We start from the raw sequence: 27,981 nt of genomic DNA on the forward strand, positions 1-27,981 counted from the left end.
GTGGGTTGCTCTGGAAGTGGTGGGTTGCTCTAGCGGAGTCTGGACTCCACTGGTGACGAGGAGTCGAGTCTACTGCTGTCTACTACTTCTGTTCCTACTGCTGTCTACTACATCTGTTCCTACTGCTGTCTACTACATCTGTTCCTACTGCTGTCTACTACATCTGTTCCTACTGCTGGCTACTACATCTGTTCCTACTGCTGTCTACTACATCTGTTCCTACTGCTGTCTACTACATCTGTTCCTACTGCTGGCTACTACTTCTGTTCCTACTGCTGTCTACTACATCTGTTCCTACTGCTGTCTACTACATCTGTTCCTACTGCTGTCTACTACTTATGTTCCTACTGCTGTCTACTACATATGTTCCTACTGCTGTCTACTACATCTGTTCCTACTGCTGTCTACTACTTCTGTTCCTACTGCTGTCTACTACATCTGTTCCTACTGCTGTCTACTACTTCTGTTCCTACTGCTGTCTACTACTTCTGTTCCTACTGCTGTCTACTACTTCTGTTCCTACTGCTGTCTACTACATCTGTTCCTACTGCTGTCTACTACTTATGTTCCTACTGCTGTCTACTACATATGTTCCTACTGCTGTCTACTACTTCTGTTCCTACTGCTGTCTACTACATCTGTTCCTACTGCTGTCTACTACATCTGTTCCTACTGCTGTCTACTACATCTGTTCCTACTGCTGTCTACTACATCTGTTCCTACTGCTGTCTACTACATCTGTTCCTACTGCTGTCTACTACTTCTGTTCCTACTGCTGTCTACTACATCTGTTCCTACTGCTGTCTACTACTTATGTTCCTACTGCTGTCTACTACACCTGTTCCTACTGCTGTCTACTACATCTGTTCCTACTGCTGTCTACTACATCTGTTCCTACTGCTGTCTACTACATCTGTTCCTACTGCTGTCTACTACATCTGTTCCTACTGCTGTCTACTACTTCTGTTCTTACTGCTGTCTACTACATCTGATCCTACTGCTGTCTACTACATCTGTTCCTACTGCTGTCTACTACATCTGTTCCTACTGCTGTCTACTACTTCTGTTCCTACTGCTGTCTACTACATCTGTTCCTACTGCTGTCTACTACATCTGTTCCTACTGCTGTCTACTACTTCTGTTCCTACTGCTGTCTACTACATCTGTTCCTACTGCTGTCTACTACATCTGTTCCTACTGCTGTCTACTACATCTGTTCCTACTGATGTCTACTACATCTGTTCCTACTGCTGTCTACTACATCTGTTCCTACTGCTGTCTACTACATCTGTTCCTACTGCTGTCTACTACATCTGTTCCTACTGCTGTCTACTACATCTGTTCCTACTGCTGTCTACTACATCTGTTCCTACTGCTGTCTACTACTTCTGTTCCTACTGCTGTCTACTACATCTGTTCCTACTGCTGTCTACTACATCTGTTCCTACTGCTGTCTACTACATCTGTTCCTACTGCTGTCTAGTACATCTGTTCCTACTGCTGTCTACTACATCTGTTCCTACTGCTGTCTACTACTTCTGTTCTTACTTCTGTCTACTACATCTGTTCCTACTGCTGTCTACTACATCTGTTCCTACTGCTGTCTACTACATCTGTTCCTACTGCTGTCTACTACTTCTGTTCCTACTGCTGTCTACTACATCTGTTCCTACTGCTGTCTACTACATCTGTTCCTACTGCTGTCTACTACTTCTGTTCCTACTGCTGTCTACTACATCTGTTCCTACTGCTGTCTACTACATCTGTTCCTACTGCTGTCTACTACTTCTGTTCCTACTGCTGTCTACTACATCTGTTCCTACTGCTGTCTACTACATCTGTTCCTACTGCTGTCTACTACATATGTTCCTACTGCTGTCTACTACATCTGTTCCTACTGCTGTCTACTACATCTGTTCCTACTGCTGTCTACTACATCTGTTCCTACTGCTGTCTACTACATATGTTCCTACTGCTGTCTACTACATCTGTTCCTACTGATGTCTACTACATCTGTTCCTACTGCTGTCTACTACATCTGTTCCTACTGCTGTCTACTACATCTGTTCCTACTGCTGTCTACTACATCTGTTCCTACTGCTGTCTACTACATCTGTTCCTACTGCTGTCTACTACATCTGTTCCTACTGCTGTCTACTACTTCTGTTCCTACTGCTGTCTACTACATCTGTTCCTACTGCTGTCTACTACATCTGTTCCTACTGCTGTCTACTACTTCTGTTCCTACTGCTGTCTACTACATCTGTTCCTACTGCTGTCTACTACTTCTGTTCCTACTGCTGTCTACTACATCTGTTCCTACTGCTGTCTACTACTTCTGTTCCTACTGCTGTCTACTACATCTGTTCCTACTGCTGTCTACTACTTCTGTTCCTACTGCTGTCTACTACATCTGTTCCTACTGCTGTCTACTACTTCTGTTCCTACTGCTGTCTACTACTTCTGTTCCTACTGCTGTCTACTACATCTGTTCCTACTGCTGTCTACTACTTCTGTTCCTACTGCTGTCTACTAGATTTAAACATTTGGATGAAATAAAGACAAATGTCCTAACATTCATACAATGTTGTCATTATACCGTTCCCACAACCTAATGAAACATTCTGGGAACCTTTTAAAGAACAGATTAAATGTGTTCTGGGACCGTTTTCTACAAACATTCTATAATCATTACCACGAATAGACAGATTTTTTTGTGTTAAGAGAACATTTTCCGCAAACCTATCAAATGTTCTGGGAACTTTCACAGAACCAATTTTAGTTGTCTGGGAAAATATTACTGTTACATTGTGTTATTATATTACCTGGAAACCTCTTGGGGGATTGATCTGTGGTGGTTGGTACAGATGTTGTACACAAGAGTATAGTGATTTTATTTAACCTTTATTTAACTAGGCAAGTCAGTTAAGAACAAATTCTTATTTTCAATGACGACCTAGGAACTGCCGCGTTCAGGGGCAGAACGACAGATTTGTATCTTGTCAGCTCGGGGGGTTGAACTTTCAACCTTCCGGTTTCTAGTCCAACGCTCTAATCACTAGGCTACCCTGCCGCCCTGATGATTGTTAGGAAAACATTCCAAGGTTATTTAATTTAAAACATTGTTTGAAAAATATAAAAAAACATTTTGAAATCAAACACATTCTCTAAAACTCTAACTAGAGTTTAAGGGGAATCTTAGCTCATGTTCTAGGAATGTTCCCAGTTTGCTGGGTAGTCACTGACTGTACCCTGTATAGTTAAGGTTATGGTATATTCCAAAGAGGTTATGCTTATTTAGCAAGTAGTCTACATATCTGATTCATGTTAGGATGAGCTGGCCTGAAATTATTTACAGTTCCAGTCTGTCTTAGTGCTAAATTCAGCCTTAAATTTTACCACTGAAAAGTGATTATTTATGTAAGGCAGTAAACTAGCTAGGGTGTACTTATTAACCGACACACACACACACACACACACACACACACTCTGCTGTATTGTGTTGGGTGGAAGGAAAGGCTTTGTGATAAAACCTCTTGTGGAGAATATGCTCATCAAGCCGCATGTTGTGAGAAGTAAATAATGTGATGACGGCTGGGTGATGTAGAGATATAACATCATGATAGAACCATCTCCAGGTGATGTAGAGATATAACATCATGGTAGAACCATCTCCAGGTGATGTAGAGATATAACATCATGATAGAACCATCTCCATCTCCAGGTGATGGTAGAGATATAACATCATGGTAGAACCATCTCCAGGTGATGTAGAGATATAACATCATGGTAGAACCATCTCCAGGTGATGTAGAGATATAACATCATGGTAGAACCATCTCCAGGTGATGTAGAGATATAACATCATGATAGAACCATCTCCATCTCCAGGTGATGTAGAGATATAACATCATGATAGAACCATCTCCATCTCCAGGTGATGTAGAGATATAACATCATGGTAGAACCATCTCCAGGTGATGTAGAGATATAACATCATGGTAGAACCATTTCCAGGTGATGTAGAGATATAACATCATGATAGAACCATCTCCATCTCCAGGTGATGGTAGAGATATAACATCATGGTAGAACCATCTCCAGGTGATGTAGAGATATTACAAAACATTGTAGAACCATCTCCATCTCCAGGTGATGGTAGATATATAACATCATGGTAGAACCATCTCCAGGTGATGTAGAGATATAACATCATGGTAGAACCATCTCCAGGTGATGTAGAGATATAACATCATGATAGAACCATCTCCATCTCCAGGTGATGTAGAGATATAATATCATGATAGAACCATCTCCAGGTGATGTAGAGATATAACATCATGGTAGAACCATCTCCAGGTGATGTAGAGATATAACATCATGATAGAACCATCTCCATCTCCAGGTGATGGTAGAGATATAACATCATGGTAGAACCATCTCCAGGTGATGTAGAGGTATAACATCATGGTAGAACCATCTCCAGGTGATGTAGAGATATAACATCATGATAGAACCATCTCCAGGTGATGTAGAGATATAACATCATGGTAGAACCATCTCCAGGTGATGTAGAGATATAACATCATGGTAGAACCATCTCCAGGTGATGGTAGAGATATAACATCATGGTAGAACCATCTCCAGGTGATGTAGAGATATAACATCATGGTAGAACCATCTCCATCTCCAGGTGATGTAGAGATATAACATCATGGTAGAACCATCTCCATCTCCAGGTGATGTAGAGATATAACATCATGGTAGAACCATCTCCATCTCCAGGTGATGTAGAGATATAGCATCATGGTAGAACCATCTCCATCTCCAGGTGATGTAGAGATATAACATCATGATAGAACCATCTCCATCTCCAGGTGATGGTAGAGATATAACATCATGGTAGAACCATCTCCAGGTGATGTAGAGATATAACATCATGGTAGAACCATCTCCAGGTGATGTAGAGATCTAACATCATGATAGAACCATCTTCATCTCCAGGTGATGGTAGAGATATAACATCATGGTAGAACCATCTCCAGGTGATGTAGAGATTTAACATCATGGTAGAACCATCTCCAGGTGATGTAGAGATATAACATCATGGTAGAACCATCTCCAGGTGATGTAGAGATATAACATCATGATAGAACCATCTCCATCTCCAGGTGATGGTAGAGATATAACATCATGGTAGAACCATCTCCAGGTGATGTAGAGATATAACATCATGGTAGAACCATCTCCAGGTGATGTAGAGATATAACATCATGATATAACCATCTCCATCTCCAGGTGATGGTAGAGATATAACATCATGGTAGAACCATCTCCAGGTGATGTAGAGATATAACATCATGGTAGAACCATCTCCAGGTGATGTAGAGATATAACATCATGGTAGAACCATCTCCAGGTGATGTAGAGATATAACATCATGATAGAACCATCTCCATCTCCAGGTGATGTAGAGATATAACATCATGGTAGAACCATCTCCAGGTGATGTAGAGATATAACATCATTGTAGAACCATCTCCATCTCCAGGTGATGTAGAGATATAACACCATGGTAGAACCATCTCCAGGTGATGTAGAGATATAACATCATGGTAGAACCATCTCCAGGTGATGTAGAGATATAACATCATGATAGAACCATCTCCATCTCCAGTTGATGTAGAGATATAACATCATGGTAGAACCATCTCCAGGTGATGTAGAGATATAACATCATGGTAGAACCATCTCCAGGTGATGTAGAGATATAACATCATGGTAGAACCATCTCCATCTCCAGCTGATGGTAGAGATATAACATCATGGTAGAACCATCTCCAGGTGACGTAGAGATATATCATCATGGTAGAACCATCTCCAGGTGATGGTAGAGATATAACATCATGGTAGAACCATCTCCATCTCCAGGTGATGTAGAGATATAACATCATGATAGAACCATCTCCAGGTGATGTAGAGATATAAAATCATGATAGAACCATCTCCAGGTGATGGTAGAGATATAACATCATGGTAGAACCATCTCCAGGCTCCAGGTAATGTAGAGATATAACATCATGGTAGAACCATCTCCATCTCCAGCTGATGGTAGAGATATAACATCATGGTAGAACCATCTCCATCTCCAGCTGATGGTAGAGATATAACATCATGATAGAACCATCTCCATCTCCAGGTGATGTAGAGGTAAAGCATCATGGTAGAACCATCTCCAGGTGATGGTAGAGATATAACATCATGATAGAACCATCTCCATCTCCAGGTGAGGTAGAGGTAAAGCATCATGGTAGAACCATCTCCAGGTGATGGTAGAGATATAACATCATGATAGAACCATCTCCAGGTGATGTAGAGATATAACATCACGATATAACCATCTCCAGGTGATGTAGAGATATAACATCATGGTAGAACCATCTCCAGGTGATGGTAGAGATATAACATCATGATATAACCATCTCCAGGTGATGTAGAGATATAACATCATGATAGAACCATCTCCAGGTGATGGTAGAGATATATCATCATGGTAGAACCATCTCCAGGTGATGTAGAGATATAACATCATGGTAGAACCATCTCCAGGCTCCAGGTGATGTAGAGATATAACATCATGATAGAACCATCTCCATCTCCAGCTGATGGTAGAGATATAACGTCATGGTAGAACCATCTCCAGGGGATGTAGAGATATAACATCATGATAGAACCATCTCCATCTCCAGGTGATGTAGAGATATAACATCATGATAGAACCATCTCCAGGTGATGGTAGAGATATAACATCATGATAGAACCATCTCCAGGTGATGGTAGAGATATAACATCATGATAGAACCATCTCCAGGTGATGGTAGAGATATAACATCATGATAGAACCATCTCCAGGTGATGGTAGAGATATAACATCATGATAGAACCATCTCCAGGTGATGTAGAGATATAACATCATGATAGAACCATCTCCAGGCTCCAGGCCTTTTACACTATATTAATAGTGAGGCTGTTGTTTCTTGACTCCAACTGTGAGAAGTAGGTTAATGTGAGTTGAACTAGGAAGACATGGGCTTGGCAGAGGAACACACACACACATACACACAATCTTGAATTACAGATTTTTTAAAATGTATTTTATAAACCCTACATTGTATTTCATGTGTTGAGATTATCTTACTTAAATAGAGTTTATAATGAAAGGAAATACATGTTTTCCTTTGTGCTTTCAGTCCATTGAGATGATTTGATAGATGTTATCAGATACATACAGTGCCTTGCGAAATTATTCGGCCCCCTTGAACTTTGCGACCTTTTGCCACATTTCAGGCTTCAAACATAAAGATAAAAAACTGTATTTTTTTGTGAAGAATCAACAACAAGTGGGACACAATCATGAAGTGGAACGACATTTATTGGATATTCAAACTTTTTTAACAAATCAAAAACTGAAAAATTGGGCGTGCAAAATTATTCAGCCCCCTTAAGTTAATACTTTGTAGCGCCACCTTTTGCACCTTTTACAGCTGTAAGTCGCTTGGGGTATGTCTCTATCAGTTTTGCACATTGAGAGACTGACATTTTTTCCAGTTCCTCCTTGCAAAACAGCTCGAGCTCAGTGAGGTTGGATGGAGAGCATTTGTGAACAGCAGTTTTCAGTTCTTTCCACAGATTCTCGATTGGATTCAGGTCTGGACTTTGACTTGGCCATTCTAACACCTGGATATGTTTATTTTTCAACCATTCCATTGTAGATTTTGCTTTATGTTTTGGATCATTGTCTTGTTGGAAGACAAATCTCCGTCCCAGTCTCAGGTCTTCTGACTCCATCAGGTTTTCTTCCAGAATGGTCCTGTATTTGGCTCCATCCATTTTCCCATCAATTTTAACCATCTTCCATGTCCCTGCTGAAGAAAAGCAGGCCCAAACCATGATGCTGCCACCACCATGTTTGACAGTGGGGATGGTGTGTTCAGGGTGATTAGCTGTGTTGCTTTTACGCCAAACATAACGTTTTGCATTGTTGCCAAAAAGTTCAATTTTGGTTTCATCTGACCGGAGCACCTTCTTCCACATGTTTGGTGTGTCTCCCAGGTGGCTTGTGGCAAACTTTAAACGACACTTTTTATGGATATCTTTAAGAAATGGCTTTCTTCTTGCCACTCTTCCATAAAGGCCAGATTTGTGCAATATACGACTGATTGTTGTCCTATGGACAGAGTCTCCCACCTCAGCTGTAGATCTCTGCAGTTCATCCAGAGTGATCATGGGCCTCTTGGCTGCATCTCTGATCAGTCTTCTCCTTGTATGAGCTGAAAGTTTAGAGGGACGGTCAGGTCTTGGTAGATTTGCAGTGGTCTGATACTCCTTCCATTTCAATATTATCGCTTGCACAGTGCTCCTTGGGATGTTTAAAGCTTGGGAAATATTTTTGTATCCAAATCCAGCTTTAAACTTCTTCACAACAGTATCTCGGACCTGCCTGGTGTGTTCCTTGTTCTTCATGATGCTCTCTGCGCTTTTAACGGACCTCTGAGACTATCACAGTGCAGGTGCATTTATACGGAGACTTGATTACACACAGGTGGATTGTATTTATCATCATTAGTCATTTAGGTCAACATTGGATCATTCAGAGATCCTCATTGAACTTCTGGAGAGAGTTTGCTGCACTGAAAGTAAAGGGGCTGAATAATTTTGCACGCCCAATTTTCCAGTTTTTGATTTGTTAAAAAAGTTTGAAATATCCAATAAATGTCGTTCCACTTCATGATTGTGTCCCACTTGTTGTTGATTCTTCACAAAAAAATACAGTTTTATATCTTTATGTTTGAAGCCTGAAATGTGGCAAAAGGTCGCAAAGTTCAAGGGGGCCGAATACTTTCGCAAGGCACTGTAAGTTGTTATAGATATCCACATATCAACAAAGAGATTCTGTTCCAACTGAGAAATTAAACCGATATTACCAGTGCAATTAACTCTATTGTGTCTGTGATTGCTGCTAATTACCAGATTAGTTCTTTTGTTTTACCTGTCTCTTGATTCTAGTTAATCTTGTCATCTGTATTTGTTTGACAATGTGGCATGGTTTTAGCAATCCATGTTGGAACATCATTAGCATTGAAATTGTTCAAGAAATGCATTTTGAATCATTTGTTGATGAACAATTTGTTAAACACGAAATTAGATATTTTATTTATTTAGATAATTGCATGTTAAGGGGTTTACAGTATCAACGATAGATTGTCTTGTATCAAACACGAGGTGTTCCCAAGCATTTTGGGGACAAAAATAACAATTATTTTCTCAATTGTTAACTAAATAAGGGGGGTATAAACATGAATATTCATAACACAATTAACAATTCAAACACGAAAACAATCCGTGGGGAAAAAAAATCATAATATCACCACCAAAACAGGAACACAAAGTCAACCTTGGAGAAAATATGAACTTGTGATTGGTCCTTTGCTTCTGTGAAAAAAAATCTATGAATCTTATCAAAAGATCCAAAATCTGTAAAACTGAAGACCTACTTTGTCGACCTCTAAACTAGCCCGTATCGTTAGTTAGTTTCACATCAACCCTATACAGTTCTACATTCTACATTACTTTGTCGACCTCTAAACTAGCCCGTATCGTTAGTTAGTTTCACATCAACCCTATACAGTTCTACATTCTACATTACTTTTGTCGACCTCTAAACTAGCCCGTATCGTTAGTTAGTTTCACATCAACCCTATACAGTTCTACATTCTACATTACTTTGTCGACCTCTAAACTAGCCCGTATCGTTAGTTAGTTTCACATCAACCCTATACAGTTCTACATTCTACATTAGCTCCAGCCCTGCTTCCTATCTGAACCTCTACATTGAGGTAATAATGGCTCCAGCCCTGCTTCCTATCTGAACCTCTACATTGAGGTTATAATGGCTACAGCCCTGCTTCCTATCTGAACCTCTACATTGAGGTTCTAATAGCTACAGCCCTGCTTCCTATCTGAACCTCTACATTGAGGTTATAATGGCTCCAGCCCTGCTTCCTATCTGAACCTCTACATTGAGGTTATAATGGCTCCAGCCCTGCTTCCTATCTGAACCTCTACATTGAGGTTATAATGGCTCCAGCCCTGCTTCCGATCTGAACCTCTACATTGAGGTTATAATGGCTCCAGCCCTGCTTCCTATCTGAACCTCTACATTGAGGTTATAATGGCTCCAGCCCTGCTTCCTATCTGAACCTCTACATTGAGGTTATAATGGCTCCAGCCCTGCTTCCTATCTGAACCTCTACATTGAGGTTGTAATGGCTACAGCCCTGCATCCTTTTGTCAGCAATGTATGTTATTCTTCAATCACACAAACTCCAAAGCAAATCGGGGGAAGAAAAAATAGGTTTATTTGAGAAGGACAAATCCAGATGTTATGCTGGGAGGTAGATGTTCAGTCTCCCCTGTCCTCAGCTTTTCTCCACTGAACAAAGGAACAGGATGCCACTTATACCCCTCCCACCTTAGCCTGGGTTTGACCAATCAGAAATCCTTGCAGTACCACTGGGTCAATGGCCAAATAACAAGTATCCTGCTCCAGACTCAATGTACAGAACGTAGGACACGTAGCTCTGAGTTCAGGACTGACATTCCACATTCTAAACAGCTGTTGAACTGAAAAACCTACTCCTATTTACAATACGCTATTGACCATTTAGTATTCTAGTTTTTATTCCTCTCATCCTCTGCATTGTGTATTTATCTACAAAATATTCTTAAACTTCTTTTAACCTCAACATTGAGGTTGTTGTGGCTACAGATCTGCCTTCCTTCTTAAACCTCTACATTGAGGTTGTTGTGGCTACAGCCCTGCTTCCTTCCTAAACCGTGTTACCCTTTGACCTGTGTTTGGGCTGTGTCCCATAGCCATTTCTCCCTGCATTAGCCTCATCAGGGACTTAATATGTGCCACCCCATGGGGGGGGGGGGGGGGGGCAACCACCCTGGCACGTGCCCCGCCATGCAGCATAGTGGCAGGCGCACACACACACACAGTGTCTCCACCTCACACGTGCCGCATTGTCTTGACAGCTCACTCCAATTACGGGGCCTCCCTGTCCTGTCACATGTACCGCGGCGCCTCTTCCCTCAGCGCAGATTGCATGTGACCCTCATCCAGCACCACTGGAGGAACGCTGGCTCTCTGTTGGAGGGAACAGGGAATGGGCTCACCCACACGCACTTGTGAGCACACACAGGCTCACAGATACACACAAGTGTGTAGGCATACACATACACACACTCACTCTCTGTCTCTCTCTCTCTCTTTCTGTCTCTCTCTTTCTCTGTCTCTCTTCTCTGTCTCTCTTCTCTGTCTTGATCTCTCTCTCTTTCTCTCTCTCTCTCTCTCTCTCTCTCTCTCTCTGTCTTGATCTCTTTCTCTCTCTCTCTCTCTCTCTCTCTCTCTCTCTCTCTCTCTGTCTTGATCTCTTTCTCTCTCTCTCTCTCTCTCTCTCTTTCTCTCTCTCTCTCTCTCTCTCTCTCTCTCTCTCTCTCTCTCTCTCTCTCTCTCTCTCTCTCTCTTTCTCTCTCTTTCACTACTTTATGTGTTCATTAAATTCACTCACAGTTAGACATTTGTGTGGAAACACCCATAGCCGTGGGAAGATGTTCGGGGTGCTGCAATCTTTTTGCCCGCGTTAGCTATGGAAACATCATTTGACCCCCAAAACAGACGAGGAAAACATTCCATATGCATGTGTTGATTTTCTTCTTCTTGACATATCAACATTATGCAAATCAGCTGGGTCTTGCTGGTGGCTGGGGGGGTTGGTGTTCGGGGTTACACTGGAAGGCTTCATGTCAGCGTATGGTTTTGGTGTATCTCTCAGTCTCTGGGTCTGTGTAAGGGGGGGGGGAATTAAAACAGTACAGATGAGCCTACTGGGCCTGTCTGTGTGTGTTGAATGTTCGTCTGCAGGGTCAGGACAAAGGAAAGGGAAACGTTATCCTGAAGGACGGAGACTGTTTAGTGTCGCTCTGTTTGCTCTACCAGGGTTTTCCTAAACGTTGTCATGCAAGGTAGCATTATACCCATGTCTTGGGAATCTGATCGCGCCTCGTGTTTTCCCTTACCAACTGCTTATTGAACCCATCACAAGCAGCTTGGTCACGTTCTCCTGTAGTGCTAGATTAAAACGAGTTACATAGTAATGCTATACAAGTCAAAGTTGTAGTAGTGTGCGTGATTCAGATCTCTGTATTTAAACACAACGTTCACGGTCACACAATTACAAGCAGAGCCAGTTTCCTAACTGAGAGATGGGTTGGGAATCAATCCCTGTTGTTTTTGTGAATTGGCATGTTCTTTTATTCTTCATACACTCCAGTGTGTCGCTAGTCGCTAGCTACCCAAGGACCAATCCCACCATCCCAGCTCCATCTGATCCTCTTGGTATGTTTCCAGTTAGACCCCCCCCCCCCCCCCCCCCGCCCTTCTCCACTCCACTCCTCCCCTTCTCTTATGATTATTTCATCATTCTAAATTCTTTATGCTGGGGTGCCGTGGATTGGAATTAAAATTGGTAGAGCTGGGAGCCGGCTTGGGTTAGACTGGGTGTAGAGACATACATAACCACTAGAGCTATTTGGCCGAGGTGTGGCGTGGCTCAGTCCCGGTGCCTCAGTTGGCTTCCTCTCTTCCATTAGTACCATCTGTGCCTTTCTGCTACCCAGAGCTCTTAGCTGGCAATGATGTGCACTTTACTTTGACTGACTAAAACCAGGGGAGGGGGGGGGGGAAGAGACGGCGAGCAGGCGGAATGGGAGACATGGTGGGGCAGGAAACAGCTGGAGGAAGCTGCTGTGGCTTTGTACAACGTACGCCTCTGTAGGCTTCATGAGAATTAAGTTTATCCTCGGACCGACGAACAGGCAGCGCTGTTTGTTGGATGTTGGGATGGCATGAGTTTTTTTTGGGGGCGGTAAATCTTGTATGCGCGAACAAACAAAATGAGTGTCTGACCTCATAGCCTTTTGGACAAACAATCACGGAAATAACGTTTGAAATCTGATGGGGCAAGATGACCCGGACATGAATGTCATCGTGCTGTGTGTGTGGCCAATCATGTGCCTGTTAGTAACCTTTTATATTGAGCTTTTCTTCTTTTTAATGTCAGAGGGTCCAGCACCGTCCTTGGACAATTACTTCTATTTTTGGAGTCATGCTCTTTTCTGGATAAGGCCTAAAATACAGGACACGATCTTGCTATGTCCTGAAACCAAAGGCCCAGTGCAGTCCAAAAATCATGCTTTTCCCGCGTTTCATATATAATACACACTATCAGGTTGGAATAATACTGTGGAATTTTGAAAATGATGATAATGCCCTTTTATTGTAAGAGATTTTTTTAAATAAATATAATCCTGTTTTGGTGGGATGGAGTTTTGGCCTGCCTGGTGACGGCACCAGGCGGTAAATAGTTAATAGATCAATAAGTAGGAGAGTTCCAAACGTCTCTGCCAATAACAGCCATTTTTCCCCCTCCCCACTCAGAACACTCTGAGACAGTCCCACCAAAATCTTGCTTGAGAAATTGCTCTTTTTGCTAAGAAGCTGTTTTTTGTTGTTGTTTATTTTTAGCATTTTAATTGGAAACAACAACATTAAGATACTTAATTATTAACCAAAAATGATTTGATTTTGAGATGAAAATGGCAGAATTGGACCGTTAACCTGTAACATACGGCTGTATATGTCAGTACTGGCTGCTAACAGTGATATATATACATGATGAGGTGGTCAGTACTGGCTGCTAACAGTGATGAGGTGGTCAGAACTGGCTGCTAACAGTGATGAGGTGGTCAGTACTGGCTGCTAACAGTGATATATATACATGATTTGGTGGTCAGTACTGGCTGCTAACAGTGATATAAATGATGAGGTGGTCAGTACTGGCTGCTAACAGTGATATATATACATGATGAGGTGGTCAGTTGGAGGATCTTTCTCTTCTCTGCCGTAAAAATGTTCCCATGTCACAAACTACAATGTGAGACAATCGTGAACAATCTGTAGACGGTATGCTGCCGTCTGCCTGTGTTTTTACCTGCTGGCTCTAGATTGATAGACAGGCAGGCATCCCTAACTCCCTCCGTCCCCCAGGTCAATCAGGGAGTCATCGGAGCTGATTGCTGATCATATGCCACTTTATTTACACGGAGTAAATCGGTTGGAACCTGCGTACACTCTTCTCTGAACGGCTGCTGTAAATGTACTGCAATAATAGTAATGATATAAACCCCTTCACATGTAATTATCTAAATAAATAAAGATAGAATTTCCTGTTTAATAATAATATACTGTAAGTAATTTAGTAGACACTTCTATCCAGGGCAACTTACAGTCATGCATTTTATGTATGTATGTATTATTGTAATTTTTTACCTTTATTTAACTAGGCAAGTCAGTTAAGAACAAATTCTTATTTTCAATGACGATCTAGTGGGTTAACTGCCTGTTCAGTGGCAGAATGACAGAGTTGTACCTTGGGGATTTGAACTTGCAACCTTTCGGTTACTAGTTCAACGCTATAACCACTAGGCTACCCTGCCGCCCCCTGTATGTGGTGGCCCAAGCGAGATTCAAACCCACAACCTTCGGGTGTTGGAAGAACCATGCTCTACCGACTGAGCCACACAGGACCGCCTACGACTACCTAAATAAGTGCACTATCTAGGGAATAAAGGGTTCAATTTGGACTGCAGCATTTGGTGTCAGCGGTGGTTTTTAATGTCCTGGTAAATTACCACATTACCACATTTGGTACGCAGACAATGTCTTAATCAATGCTCAGATCTAACGCTAGCATTCCTCCACTGTACGTGTCGGTCTCTTTTAAGAAGCTATGCTGATATCTCACAGCTGCCATTGAATAGACAGGATTCCCAGTTTGATTAGGGAGCTGAACTGATACCTCACAGCTGCCAGGGACTAGACAGGATTCCCAGTTTGATACCTCACAGCTGCCGTTGAATAGACAGGATTCCCAGTTTGATTAGGGAGCTGAACTGATACCTCACAGCTTCCAGGGACTAGACAGGATTCCCAGTTTGATTAGGGAGCTGAACTGATACCTCACAGCTGCCAGGGACTAGACAGGATTCCCAGTTTGATTAGGGAGCTGAACTGATACCTCACAGCTGCCAGGGACTAGACAGGATTCCCAGTTTGATACCTCACAGCTGCCGTTGAATAGACAGGATTCCCAGTTTGATTAGGGAGCTGAACTGATACCTCACAGCTGCCAGGGACTAGACAGGATTCCCAGTTTGATTAGGGAGCTGAACTGATACCTCACAGCTGCCAGGGACTAGACAGGATTCCCAGTTTGATTAGGGAGCTGAACTGATACCTCGCAGCTGCCAGGGACTAGACAGGATTCCCAGTTTGATACCTCACAGCTGCCAGGGGCTAGACAGGATTCCCAGTTTGATACCTCACAGCTGCCAGGGACTAGACAGGATTCCCAGTTTGATTAGGGAGCTGAACTGATACCTCACAGCTGCCAGGGACTAGACAGGATTCCCAGTTTGATTAGGGAGCTGAAATGATACCTCACAGCTGCCAGGGACTAGACAGGATTCCCAGTTTGATTAGGGAGCTGAACTGATACCTCACAGCTGCCAGGGACTAGACATGATTCCCAGTTTGATACCTCACAGCTGCCAGGGGCTAGACAGGATTCCCAGTTTGATACCTCACAGCTGCCGTTGAATAGACAGGATTCCCAGTTTGATTAGGGAGCTGAACTGATACCTCACAGCTGCCAGGGACTAGACAGGATTCCCAGTTTGATACCTCACAGCTGCCGTTGAATAGACAGGATTCCCAGTTTGATTAGGGAGCTGAACTGATACCTCACAGCTGCCAGGGACTAGACAGGATTCCCAGTTTGATTAGGGAGCTGAACTGATACCTCACAGCTGCCAGGGACTAGACAGGATTCCCAGTTTGATTAGGGAGCTGAACTGATACCTCACAGCTGCCAGGGACTAGACAGGATTCCCAGTTTGATACCTCACAGCTGCCGTTGAATAGACAGGATTCCCAGTTTGATTAGGGAGCTGAACTGATACCTCACAGCTGCCAGGGACTAGACAGGATTCCCAGTTTGATTAGGGAGCTGAACTGATACCTCACAGCTGCCAGGGACTAGACAGGATTCCCAGTTTGATTAGGGAGCTGAACTGATACCTCACAGCTGCCAGGGACTAGACAGGATTCCCAGTTTGATACCTCACAGCTGCCGTTGAATAGACAGGATTCCCAGTTTGATTAGGGAGCTGAACTGATACCTCACAGCTGCCAGGGACTAGACAGGATTCCCAGTTTGATTAGGGAGCTGAACTGATACCTCACAGCTGCCAGGGACTAGACAGGATTCCCAGTTTGATTAGGGAGCTGAACTGATACCTCACAGCTGCCAGGGACTAGACAGGATTCCCAGTTTGATTAGGGAGCTGAACTGATACCTCACAGCTGCCAGGGACTAGACAGGATTCCCAGTTTGATTAGGGAGCTGAACTGATACCTCACAGCTGCCAGGGACTAGACAGGATTCCCAGTTTGATTAGGTGGAAAAAAGAAGATGTAAAAATGGAGCTGCAGTTCTACCCTAATGTCCGTTGGGGCTTTCTACCCTAATATCCATTGGAGCTTTCTACCCTAATGTCCATTGGGGTTTTCTACCTAATGTCCTTTGGGGCTTTCTACCGTATTGTCCTTTGGGGCTTTCTACCGTATTGTCCTTTGGGGCTTTCTACCGTATTGTCCGTTGGGGCTTTCTACCCTAATGTCCTTTGGGACCTTCTACCCTAATGTTCTTTGGGGCCTTCTACCCTACCCTAATGTTCTTTGGTGCTTTCTACTCGATTGTCCTTTGGGGCTTTCTACCGTATTGTCCTTTGGGGCTTTCTACCCCATTGTCCTTTTGGGCTTTCTACCGTATTGTCCTTTGGGGCTTTCTACCCCATTGTCCTTTGGGGCTTTCTACCGTATTGTCCTTTGGGGCTTTCTACCGTATTGTCCTTTGGGGCTTTCTACCGTATTGTCCTTTGGGGCTTTCTACCGTATTGTCCGTTGGGGCTTTCTACCCTAATGTCCTTTGGGACCTTCTACCCTAATGTTCTTTGGGGCCTTCTACCCTACCCTAATGTTCTTTGGTGCTTTCTACTCGATTGTCCTTTGGGGCTTTCTACCGTATTGTCCTTTGGGGCTTTCTACCCCATTGTCCTTTTGGGCTTTCTACCGTATTGTCCTTTGGGGCTTTCTACCCCATTGTCCTTTGGGGCTTTCTACCGTATTGTCCTTTGGGGCTTTCTACCGTATTGTCCTTTGGGGCTTTCTACCGTATTGTCCTTTGGGGCTTTCTACCGTATTGTCCGTTGGGGCTTTCTACCCTAATGTCCTTTGGGACCTTCTACCCTAATGTTCTTTGGGGCCTTCTACCCTACCCTAATGTTCTTTGGTGCTTTCTACTCGATTGTCCTTTGGGGCTTTCTACCGTATTGTCCTTTGGGGCTTTCTACCCCATTGTCCTTTTGGGCTTTCTACCGTATTGTCCTTTGGGGCTTTCTACCCCATTGTCCTTTGGGGCTTTCTACCGTATTGTCCTTTGGGGCTTTCTACCGTATTGTCCTTTGGGGCTTTCTACCGTATTGTCCTTTGGGGCTTTCTACCGTATTGTCCTTTGGGGCTTTCTACCCCATTGTCCTTTGGTGCTTTCTACCCCATTGTCCTTTGCGGCTTTCTACCCCATTGTCCTTTGGGGCTTTCTACCGTATTGTCCTTTGGGGCTTTCTACCGTATTGTCCTTTGGGGCTCTCTACCGTATTGTCCTTTGGGGCTTTCTACCCCATTGTCCTTTGGGGCTTACCAAATATCTGTTTCTGGTGACACTCTCCTGTTGGTGGTGGAGACACTGATGTTTACTTACTTCCATGTACCTAGTGCTTGTATATGAGGCAAAATGGCGTGATCGTCAGTGAGCTTAATGTTGTTGGCTGTAGCCCTGGTGGCTCTAATTTCCCTACAGGACAGATGGCAGTGCTATGTGTGTGTGTGTAGTGTGTATGTGCGTGTGTGTTTCGGGTGTGTGTGTGTGCGCCGGCGAGGGACTGTGTGGACCGATGAGGGCCTTGAGTGTGGACGGGAGGGAGTGTTGCTCAATCTCTGGCACTGCTGCCAACCCCTTGCAGCTGCGCTTTTCCCCCAGCCTCCCTCCGGTTTCAACTTCTTCATTTGTTCAACATGTAGCTAGACGATAGGGGATAAAGCAAGAACACATGCCTGATGTGTGACTCTACTGATAGACAGGGACATTGAAATGTGTCCATTGTAGAGGTATTGCAAGTGGTTGGGGGGGGGGGGGGGGGGGGGGGTTTGGGGGTCCAGTAATGCCATTGGGATCCCTTGCAGAGAAAGAATAGCTGTTCATTCAATATGAGGGTTTTGGATTGGGGAAGAAGTTTAACTGTGGAATTGTTCTTTAATTATTATATTTCAGTTTCAGCCACTCATTTAATTGAGTCTTGTAACTTCATAGATATAAAGTGGTGGCTAAAAGCCAAAGGACACATTGAAGCTTTTACAGTCTCTCATTTCCTTCCAAACAAATATTTTACAGTCCGTAATTATTGTTTACTATATCATATTTCAAATAAAAACATTTTTGTGCAAGTTATATTGAGACATTTTATTCAAACATAAGAACCGCAAAAGGTCGTACGTAGTCTGCCTAGTTCCAATGGTCCATATTATAAACTCCCTCAGCGATGTTCTTGCCAGGGATTTCCTATTACGGATGCACCTTGTTTTATTGGTCTCAGTCCCTCATGCAGAAACTGTAGAAACTGGACAGGGTAAGACAGATCCTTGTAGTGTTGTTGGGGGAATCAAGCTGTTCAGAGAGAGATGAGATACAAAATCACTCACAAACACGGACTTCTGGAGCCTTGCCCAAGAACCAGCCCAAACTCTGATCGACAAACATGTTCTTGTTCTCTGAAGTCTGGCTGCAGACCTCTGTAGCTCCAGACAACATGGTGGAGCAGAGACTCCAAAACCTCTACCAAGATGGTTCGACTACGCCAGGCCAAAGCTATGGGCAGATAAGCCAAGAGGTGTACGTACACACAGGGTGACATGTTGTCAGGTCAAATATTTGGAGATTTGTTGCCAAAAACATCTGTTTCGTCCACTCGGGAATACTTAACACAGCACTTGTTTTAGAACATCTTGGGAATACTGCAGATTGTGAATGTGATTACAGTTGAGTTTTCTGCTTATACTTACTGAAAACCTAGCTTAAACTCCCTCGAATGGCATCTGCCTCTTGGTCATTGTAAGAAGGCGAGGTTTCAAAATGAATAATGGTGCAAGAATGACTGAGAAGTGAGTAATTTTGGCAGCATCTTTCTCCACATTTGGTGCAAATGTCCAAATGACATGCATTGTCTGATGAAAGGGTGTGTTCAAAATGAGAAGGCGAAAAAAACACACCGTTCAGGGATTGCCTCAATCAGTCTTTCTTTCCAACTCTGTGGTTCATACTGCCTTTTCATTGTATAGATAAATTGCCTCAATCAGGCTTTCTTTCCAACTCTGTGGTTCATACTGCATTTTCATTGTATAGATAGATTGCCTCAATCAGGCTTTCTTTCCAACTCTGTGGTTCATACTGCCTTTTCATTGTATAGATAAATTGCCTCAATCAGGCTTTCTTTCCAACTCTGTGGTTCATACTGCCTTTTCATTGTATAGATAAATTGCCTCAATCAGGCTTTCTTTCCAACTCTGTGGTTCATACTGCCTTTTCATTGTATAGATAAATTGCCTCAATCAGGCTTTCTTTCCAACTCTGTGGTTCATACTGCCTTTTCATTGTATAGATAAATTGCCTCAATCAGGCTTTCTTTCCAACTCTGTGGTTCATACTGCCTTTTCATTGTATAGATAAATTGCCTCAATCAGGCTTTCTTTCCAACTCTGTGGTTCATACTGCATTTTCATTGTATAGATAGATTGCCTCAATCAGGCTTTCTTTCCAACTCTGTGGTTCATACTGCCTTTTCATTGTATAGATAAATTGCCTCAATCAGGCTTTCTTTCCAACTCTGTGGTTCATACTGCCTTTTCATTGTATAGATAAATTGCCTCAATCAGGCTTTCTTTCCAACTCTGTGGTTCATACTGCCTTTTCATTGTATAGATAAATTGCCTCAATCAGGCTTTCTTTCCAACTCTGTGGTTCATACTGCCTTTTCATTGTATAGATAAATTGCCTCAATCAGGCTTTCTTTCCAACTCTGTGGTTCATACTGCCTTTTCATTGTATAGATAAATTGCCTCAATCAGGCTTTCTTTCCAACTCTGTGGTTCATACTGCCTTTTCATTGTACAGATACATGACAGAACACTTCAAATCATAAAACTGAATAAGTATCTCAAACCTGTAGCTATAAAATACAATTTTCTATTGTACAGTATTTCTACATGAACACAACCATATTGTATTGCAGTGCGAAGTGCAGTCGGATACGCTATGCTAACGCCTCCGTCCGAGTCTCTGTAACAGATCTGAAGTGTAGAAAGTTAACTTCTCAATATCTCCCAATGTGTTTCAGTCCAAACCTAATGGAGGGGTTTTTATTTGGTACCTATTTCTCACCAGACAGTAGCTTACAGCTCTCTCTCTACTTCTCTCTCTCCTACTACAAGGAGAGAGAAAACACCCCCTGCCTGTACCCCTTTGTCTCTTCACTTCTCAACCTCCCCATCTCTGACGTCTACTCATCTGTCCTTACTTCCTTCATCCAGTCAGTCGTCCATCCATCCGTCTGATTAAATTCCTCTGACATCCCATGCTGACATGTAGACTTTTCTATTGTTCCCGCTCTCTGTAGTCTGGCGAGCGACACACACACAGGTGGGCAGTGCCCATCGCCATCTCTCCCTCGCTCCCTGTGTGTGTGTGTGTGTGTGTGTGTGTGTGTGTGTGTGTGTGTGTGTGTGTGCCTCTGAAACCTGGCCCAGTTACAGTAGATTACACACTGCCAAGTCAGAGCTCAATGGACCGTGAACATGTTCAGGGGAGCTGGAATGCAGGCCCAGTTAGCCAGCTCCAGTTGGCCAGCTCCAACACTATCCTCCAGCCCCAGTTAGCCAGCTCTATATCCCAGCTCCAGTTAGCCAGCTCCAGCACTATCCTCCAGCCCCAGTTAGCCAGCTCTATACCCCAGTTAGCCAGCACTATCCTCCAGCCCCAGTTAGCCAGCTCTATACCCCAGTTAGCCAGCTCTATACCCCAGTTAGCCAGCTCTATACCCCAGTTAGCCATCTCTATACCCCAGTTAGCCATCTCTATACCCCAGTTAGCCAGCTCTATACCCCAGTTAGCCAGCTCTATACCCCAGTTAGCCAGCTCCAGCAATATCCTCCAGCCCCAGTTAGCCAGCTCCAGCAATATCCTCCAGCCCCAGTTAGCCAGCTCTATATCCCAGCTCCAGTTAGCCAGCTCCAGCACTATCCTCCAGCCCCAGTTAGCCAGCTCTATACCCCAGTTAGCCAGCACTATCCTCCAGCCCCAGTTAGCCAGCTCTATACCCCAGTTAGCCAGCTCTATACCCCAGTTAGCCAGCTCTATACCCCAGTTAGCCATCTCTATACCCCAGTTAGCCATCTCTATACCCCAGTTAGCCAGCTCTATACCCCAGTTAGCCAGCTCTATACCCCAGTTAGCCAGCTCCAGCAATATCCTCCAGCCCCAGTTAGCCAGCTCCAGCAATATCCTCCAGCCCCAGTTAGCCAGCTCCAGCAATATCCTCCAGCCCCAGTTAGCCAGCTCTATACCCCAGTTAGCCAGCTCTATACCCCAGTTAGCCAGCTCTATACCCCAGTTAGCCAGCTCTATACCCCAGTTAGCCAGCTCTATACCCCAGCCCCAGTTAGCCAGCTCCAGGCCCCCCAGAGCCCCAGCCCCCAGACATAATGCTCCTGCTGGGAAGCAGCTTTTTCAAAGTCCCCCTCTCGTTTTAAACCCCAGAAAATCCAGTGAACTTAGCTGCTCTGGTGTCTGCGGCCAAAACAGCATCTGATGTGCCTTATTTGTTGACTGTGTGAGATTAGGCACAGAGGGTCGACGCAAAGTCCACACTATGCGTGCATACACACACACAAACACACACACGATTTCAAGAGAGGAAAACAAGAATTCTCTCTTTTGTCCAAAGCCCAGTTCTAGTCCAAACAAATTTTAGCAAGCACAACCCGTGTGTGGAACCGCTAACTGTTGTGGCTGCCCCCCCCCCTCCCGCAACATTGAACCATTTCAACAACCACCATAATGTCTGTTGGACTCACCAGTGGAGGAGTACTACAATGGTCTCTGATCTTTGATCAGATTTGGATGCAGTTTTTGGATGCTCACATCATCTCAGCCATTGCATTGGCATCCACACAGTTAGTGCATCCAATATGTCAAGGTTGTGCTTTTGTCTCTGTGAGTGTGTGTGTGTGTGGGGAGGGGTTGCGAGAGGGAGGGAGGGAGGGAGAGAGAGAGAAAACTAATGGAAGGGAGAGAGAGAGAGAGAGAGAGTGAGGGACGGAGGGAGGGCAGGGCACAGTGTCAGGGTTGTGCTTCAGTCTCTGGGTGTGGGAGAGTGGCAGTGGTGGTGGCAGGTTGGGGAGGGGACGAGTGTTCTTGGCTTGGCCGCTGTCTGTATATTAGTTGTACTAGGGCTCCCTCTTGGTGCCAGTGAGAGCTGGAGCTATACCACAGCACTGTTTCCCCTGCCAGCAGTAAGGCTGGCTGAGACAGCTGCTCAACTGGGCCTCCTGTGGTCCACAACAGGATTGGGGTCAATTCCAATTTTATTTAACCTTTATTTTTATCAGGAAGTCATACAGGGAGTCATTCAGAACAACTGAAATGACAGAAATGCAGACGTCAAAACATAAATACAGAAAGGAAACGCGGTCTTACAAAAACCAACTCATTCTTCATTAATAAGGTTCTCAATCAGCTTTCTGAATTGCCCTAGAGAGGCACCAGAACATCCTAGAGAGGCACCAGAACATCCTAGAGAGGCACCAAAACATCGTAGAGAGGCACCAGAACATCCTAGAGAGGCACCAGAACATCTTAGAGAGGCACCAGAACATCCTAGAGAGGCACCAGAACATCCTAGAGAGGCACCAAAACATCCTAGAGAGGCACCAGAACATCCTAGAGAGGCACCAGAACGTCCTAGAGAGGCACCAGAACCTCCTAGAGAGGCACCAGAACATCCTAGAGAGGCACCAGAACCTCCTAGTGAGGCACCAGAACATCACTTTTGAGAACATTTTGAAGATTGTTCCACAAATAAGGTGCAAGACAACTGAAAACTGATTTAGTACACAGAAAATACAATTCTACTGTTGAACATCTATCTATTAAAAATATATTTTCAAAGAATAGAAGTTAGTATTTCAAACTATTTCAATTCAAATCACTGAGTGACTTTAATTAGAATTGACCCCAACCCCCATGTTACCCCATGCTGCCTTATACAGGACCCTGGTGAGTGGGATGAGACCACCACCGTCAGGGGTCTACATTGAGATGTTGTAGTAGTGGTGGCCATGTTGGTGGCATGTGCTGTAAAGCATCAACACCGTAGTAGTAAATAGAGGAAGAGTTGTGAGAGTGAGTCCTCATGTTGTGCATTAATGCATATTGTTACAACAGTTTTGCAATGTGGAACAAGATGTTATATACTTGTACAGTACACTATCTATCACTTGAATATTTGACATAGGCAATGGCATAAGCAATTCTTCTAAACATATATATCAATGTAAGATTTTTTATCATTTGTAATGTTACTGATAGGTGAAATTCTAAAAGTTTCCAGTGAATTTTATTTAGTACGTTTTAACATTTTATATATAAATATATACTAACATTTAAAAAATATTAAAATTCAGTTTCTGATGAAAGTCTTTAATTGTATATATTTTTTAATTTGTAGCAGAAAAATCTACAAATGTGTTGTAGACCTGGAAATGTATCAACATATTAAATATCTAACTGTGTTGCTATGCTACAGTAATTAGATTTAATGTAAAAATATTTAACTGTGTTGCTATGCTACAGTAATTAGATTTACTTTAAAAGTATTAAACTGTGTTGCTATGCTACAGTAATTAGATTTACTGTAAAGGTATTTAACTGTGTTGCTATGCTACAGTAATTAGATTTACTGTAAAGGTATCTAACTGTGTTGCTATGCTACAGTAATTAGATTTACTGTAAAGGTATTTAACTGTGTTGCTATGCTACAGTAATTAGATTTACTGTAAAGGTATTTAACTGTGTTGCTATGCTACAGTAATTAGATTTACTGTAAAGGTATTTAACTGTATTGCTATGCTACAGTAATTAGATTTACTGTAAAAATATTTAACTGTGTTGCTATGCTACAGTAATTAGATTTACTGTAAAAATATTTAACTGTGTTGCTATGCTACAGTAATTAGATTTACTGTAAAAGTATCTAACTGTGTTGCTAAGCTACAGTAATTAGATTGACTTTAAAAATATTTAACTGTGTTGCTATGCTACAGTAATTAGATTTACTGTAAAAATAGTTAACTGTGTTGCTATGCTACAGTAATTAGATTTACTGTAAAGGTATTTAACTGTGTTGCTATGCTACAGTAATTAGATTTACTGTAAAAATAGTTAACTGTGTTGCTATGCTACAGTAATTAGATTTACTGTAAAAGTATTTGCCCATTTGGGGGGAAAATATTACAATTTAATTTAGAATGATATTAACTGAAACAAATATTACAATGATTTAATTTTGAAATAACTTATTTTCAATATAGCGATGAATGTATGTAATTTTTGGAGGGATGTTATTGATCCAAGACTAATACGATGTATGTATGTAATTTTTGGAGGGATGTTATTGATCCAAGACTAATACGATGTATGTGTTTCTCTTTTCAGGGGAGGTGTATTAATTTCAACCGAGTGCAGAACCGTTAGAAGACAAAGACGAACGTCTTCAACATTCAAATATGTGTTTTGAAGACCTAATATCCAAGAAGACTAGAAGTATCCAAAACCACTATTCATTTGCTTCTCTCAGTATCGTGCTCAAGGTGGAATCTCTTTCTCCATGATGTCTCCTGTCATTTCCTAAAGCATCTTTCTCATCAGAACATGTTCATATTTCCGTCCTTCCATAACAGGGATATAACTTTATAATTTTTTTACTTGTCCCTTTTTTCTTTTTTTTTTTTTACTTCACAAGAGGCCAAAGCCAATAAACATCGAAGCACAAAACGCGGCCGATCGGATCTGGTTAGCTTTTTTTTGTGCTCACTAAAGGCTTAACATATTCTGACCATATTGCGCCTTCTGTGGAAAACCTCATTTCATGGACACAGACGGAAGCTATCTTAAAAAAAGAAACATGCAGAACGAGAGAGCGGGTGAGGCTGTGCCGTTAGCATGGCAGTAGCAATACTCCCAGAGGGCCTCGACACACAGTGCACAAGTCCATCGCCTCTTGGCAACATCTCGTCACAAATCCTCTCCAACTCCTCTCCCTCCACTATCGTTTGAAAGATGCCCGGCGGGACCCCCTTTGACTGGAGATCCTGTCATTTTAACACTGAGAAGTGCACACGCATGACAAACTGTGGACAGCCAGGACGCCCTAAGGAATTGGAAGCAGTAGCTAAGACATTGCCCTTTAGTTTTGTGAAGACACCTTTCTTTCATTATGCACTGGGGACAAGGGGAATTACTAGAGCGTTATCCCACCGCGGGCCGGGCCAGGACAGGACAGCCCCTCTGACCAGACCACCACAACTCTCCACTCTGACTACTTTTGAGGGATGGACGCCTAAAGCCCCCGGCATGGTGCTTGGCTGTGTTTCCCCAATGTTTTGATGCAATCTGCTGTATGCTCACTAAGGCGTACAACATCACAACCCATAAACCTGCCAGTCAGTCAGTTGAAGAGTTTTTAAGATATAGATACAGCTGTCTCCCACTTCACTGCTACCCGTCCCCCTCTGTCTCCAATTCTCCAAGGGCCTCCCTGCCTCTCTCCAGTCTCAGCCCTTTAGCTTCGACAGCAGAATATCAAAGTTTAATTAAAATAATTAAAGAGAACAGCAAGCAGCAGCCTGTGAAGATTTGATCGTCTTTTTTTTATTTTTTTTAGCCCTTTTGACATTGAATGACCTATAACTGTACGTGCATTATTTGGAGAGAAAGAGGCCATCCCATCCCGTCTCCTTGGCGACGGTTTGGTGCACCCTGGCTGTCCGAAACCCAAACGCAAAACCAAGGCAACGGATGCGACGGACGGATAAGTATTGTTCATTTGCAGAAATGATGTTACCAAGCCTCGCACGCGTCGACCCCACCTCCACAAAAAGATGCAGTATATATGTATATATATATATTTGTTGTATATTTCTCAAGAGCGCTGTCATGACACCAATCCCAAAATGATGTCAGCGAGAGGGGTGCATTGTGGGGGAGGAAAGGCAGCAGCTGAAGAGAAAAGGCTCCAACGATCCAGTCACTTTGGATACGGTACTTCAGATGCAAAATGGATATTCGAGTCGAAACCTGACAAAGCGCGCCCGGTTTTGATGGGAACCAGTATAGACAATGACCAGTGGCTGGGTCAGTGGGATGTCTCTGTGCAACCAGGGAAGCTTATCATATGACACTAAAAATAAGTTCAACAACCATCAAGTTTCAGGGGGAATGGGCCAGGATTTTCACATTTGGTGGGCATGCGTGTGCACGAGACGGGTTGGGCGTGCACAACGTCGTCTCTGACTTAATTATTCCTTTGTTTTGTTATCTGGGTGGACAGGAAGGGACAGGAATGACACTGATGGTCAGATACAATCCTTAGGGAACCCGTGATATTATTTTTTCATACACATTTTAGTCTCTTGTCTCATCTTCTGCAGAACATTTTTAGTAAGATAATCAGCTTCGTTTAGATGAACTGCAGAAGAGGATATTTAACAGTTTTTTATATTTTCTTGTTATTTTACATCTGAGAGCACAGAGCTGCTATTAACCCATACTAGTTAGTTATTTACATACCAGGCCAAACACAGCTCTCCATCCTAACAACGCTTCACATTGGCTTCAGGTTCCCTCTCTTTCCCCTGTGCCATCTCCAAATGCTCCACGGCGAGAACACATTTTATACTCTTTATAAATAAAACATATTGATAGTATTGATATTTTAATATGACAGTGCCCTTTGCCAAATGTGCCTTTCCTTAAAAATATATTTATTTGTCATTTTTGTTGCACTTTTTCCATTTTATTTTTGTGCAATTCAATTGCGAGACGCTTCCCAGCATAAGCTAAACGTTGGTTTGAATATAGTAATTTTAGTATAAACATTTTAAAACCCAATTATATCATAGTTTTTATTTCACATATGGAAGGCTGTAAATTATGCATATTTCTAATATTGACATTTTTAGAAAACAAAACAGCTAATAAAAAAATGCAAGTGTTAAAGAGTAAGACTGTTTATTTTAATATAATTTATATCAGGATGTTTAATAATGACATTTTGCTATTTTAAAATCACCTCTGGTAGTCGTACCAGAATAATTTAAGTAGTCAATAATAAGCACATTATTCAATGCAATCATGCAGTATTTTTCATTATTTTCCAAAATATTAAAATGATGTTTATTTGTGGTTTAATTGTAGATTGTCTCTCCTCATGTCTGCATTTCGTGTATTATCATAGCACTTCAGGACAGGGCTGTACTACGGGCTTTAGATGCAGTACATACCAAGGTAAACAACTGTTCTCCAAACTGTTGTTTTGTTGTTGTCTCTGTGCTATATTCATTCATGGGTT

General features: G+C 42.7%; 1 protein-coding gene across 1 annotated transcript in view; it reads left to right on the top strand.

The window, feature by feature from the left end:
* LOC110536457 (anthrax toxin receptor 2) overlaps positions 1-27,981 on the top strand; it is a gene marked incomplete in the record, with an annotated part of 153,384 nt that overhangs the window by 125,216 nt on the left and 187 nt on the right. The window contains 1 exon segment of the mRNA XM_036936470.1: positions 25,068-27,981. This exon segment is cut by the window's right edge and continues 187 nt beyond it. Coding sequence (XP_036792365.1) covers positions 25,068-25,106 — 39 coding nt within the window.

This window comes from Oncorhynchus mykiss, chromosome 11 (genome assembly GCF_013265735.2).
Source record: "Oncorhynchus mykiss isolate Arlee chromosome 11, USDA_OmykA_1.1, whole genome shotgun sequence".
Taxonomy (NCBI): domain Eukaryota; kingdom Metazoa; phylum Chordata; class Actinopteri; order Salmoniformes; family Salmonidae; genus Oncorhynchus; species Oncorhynchus mykiss.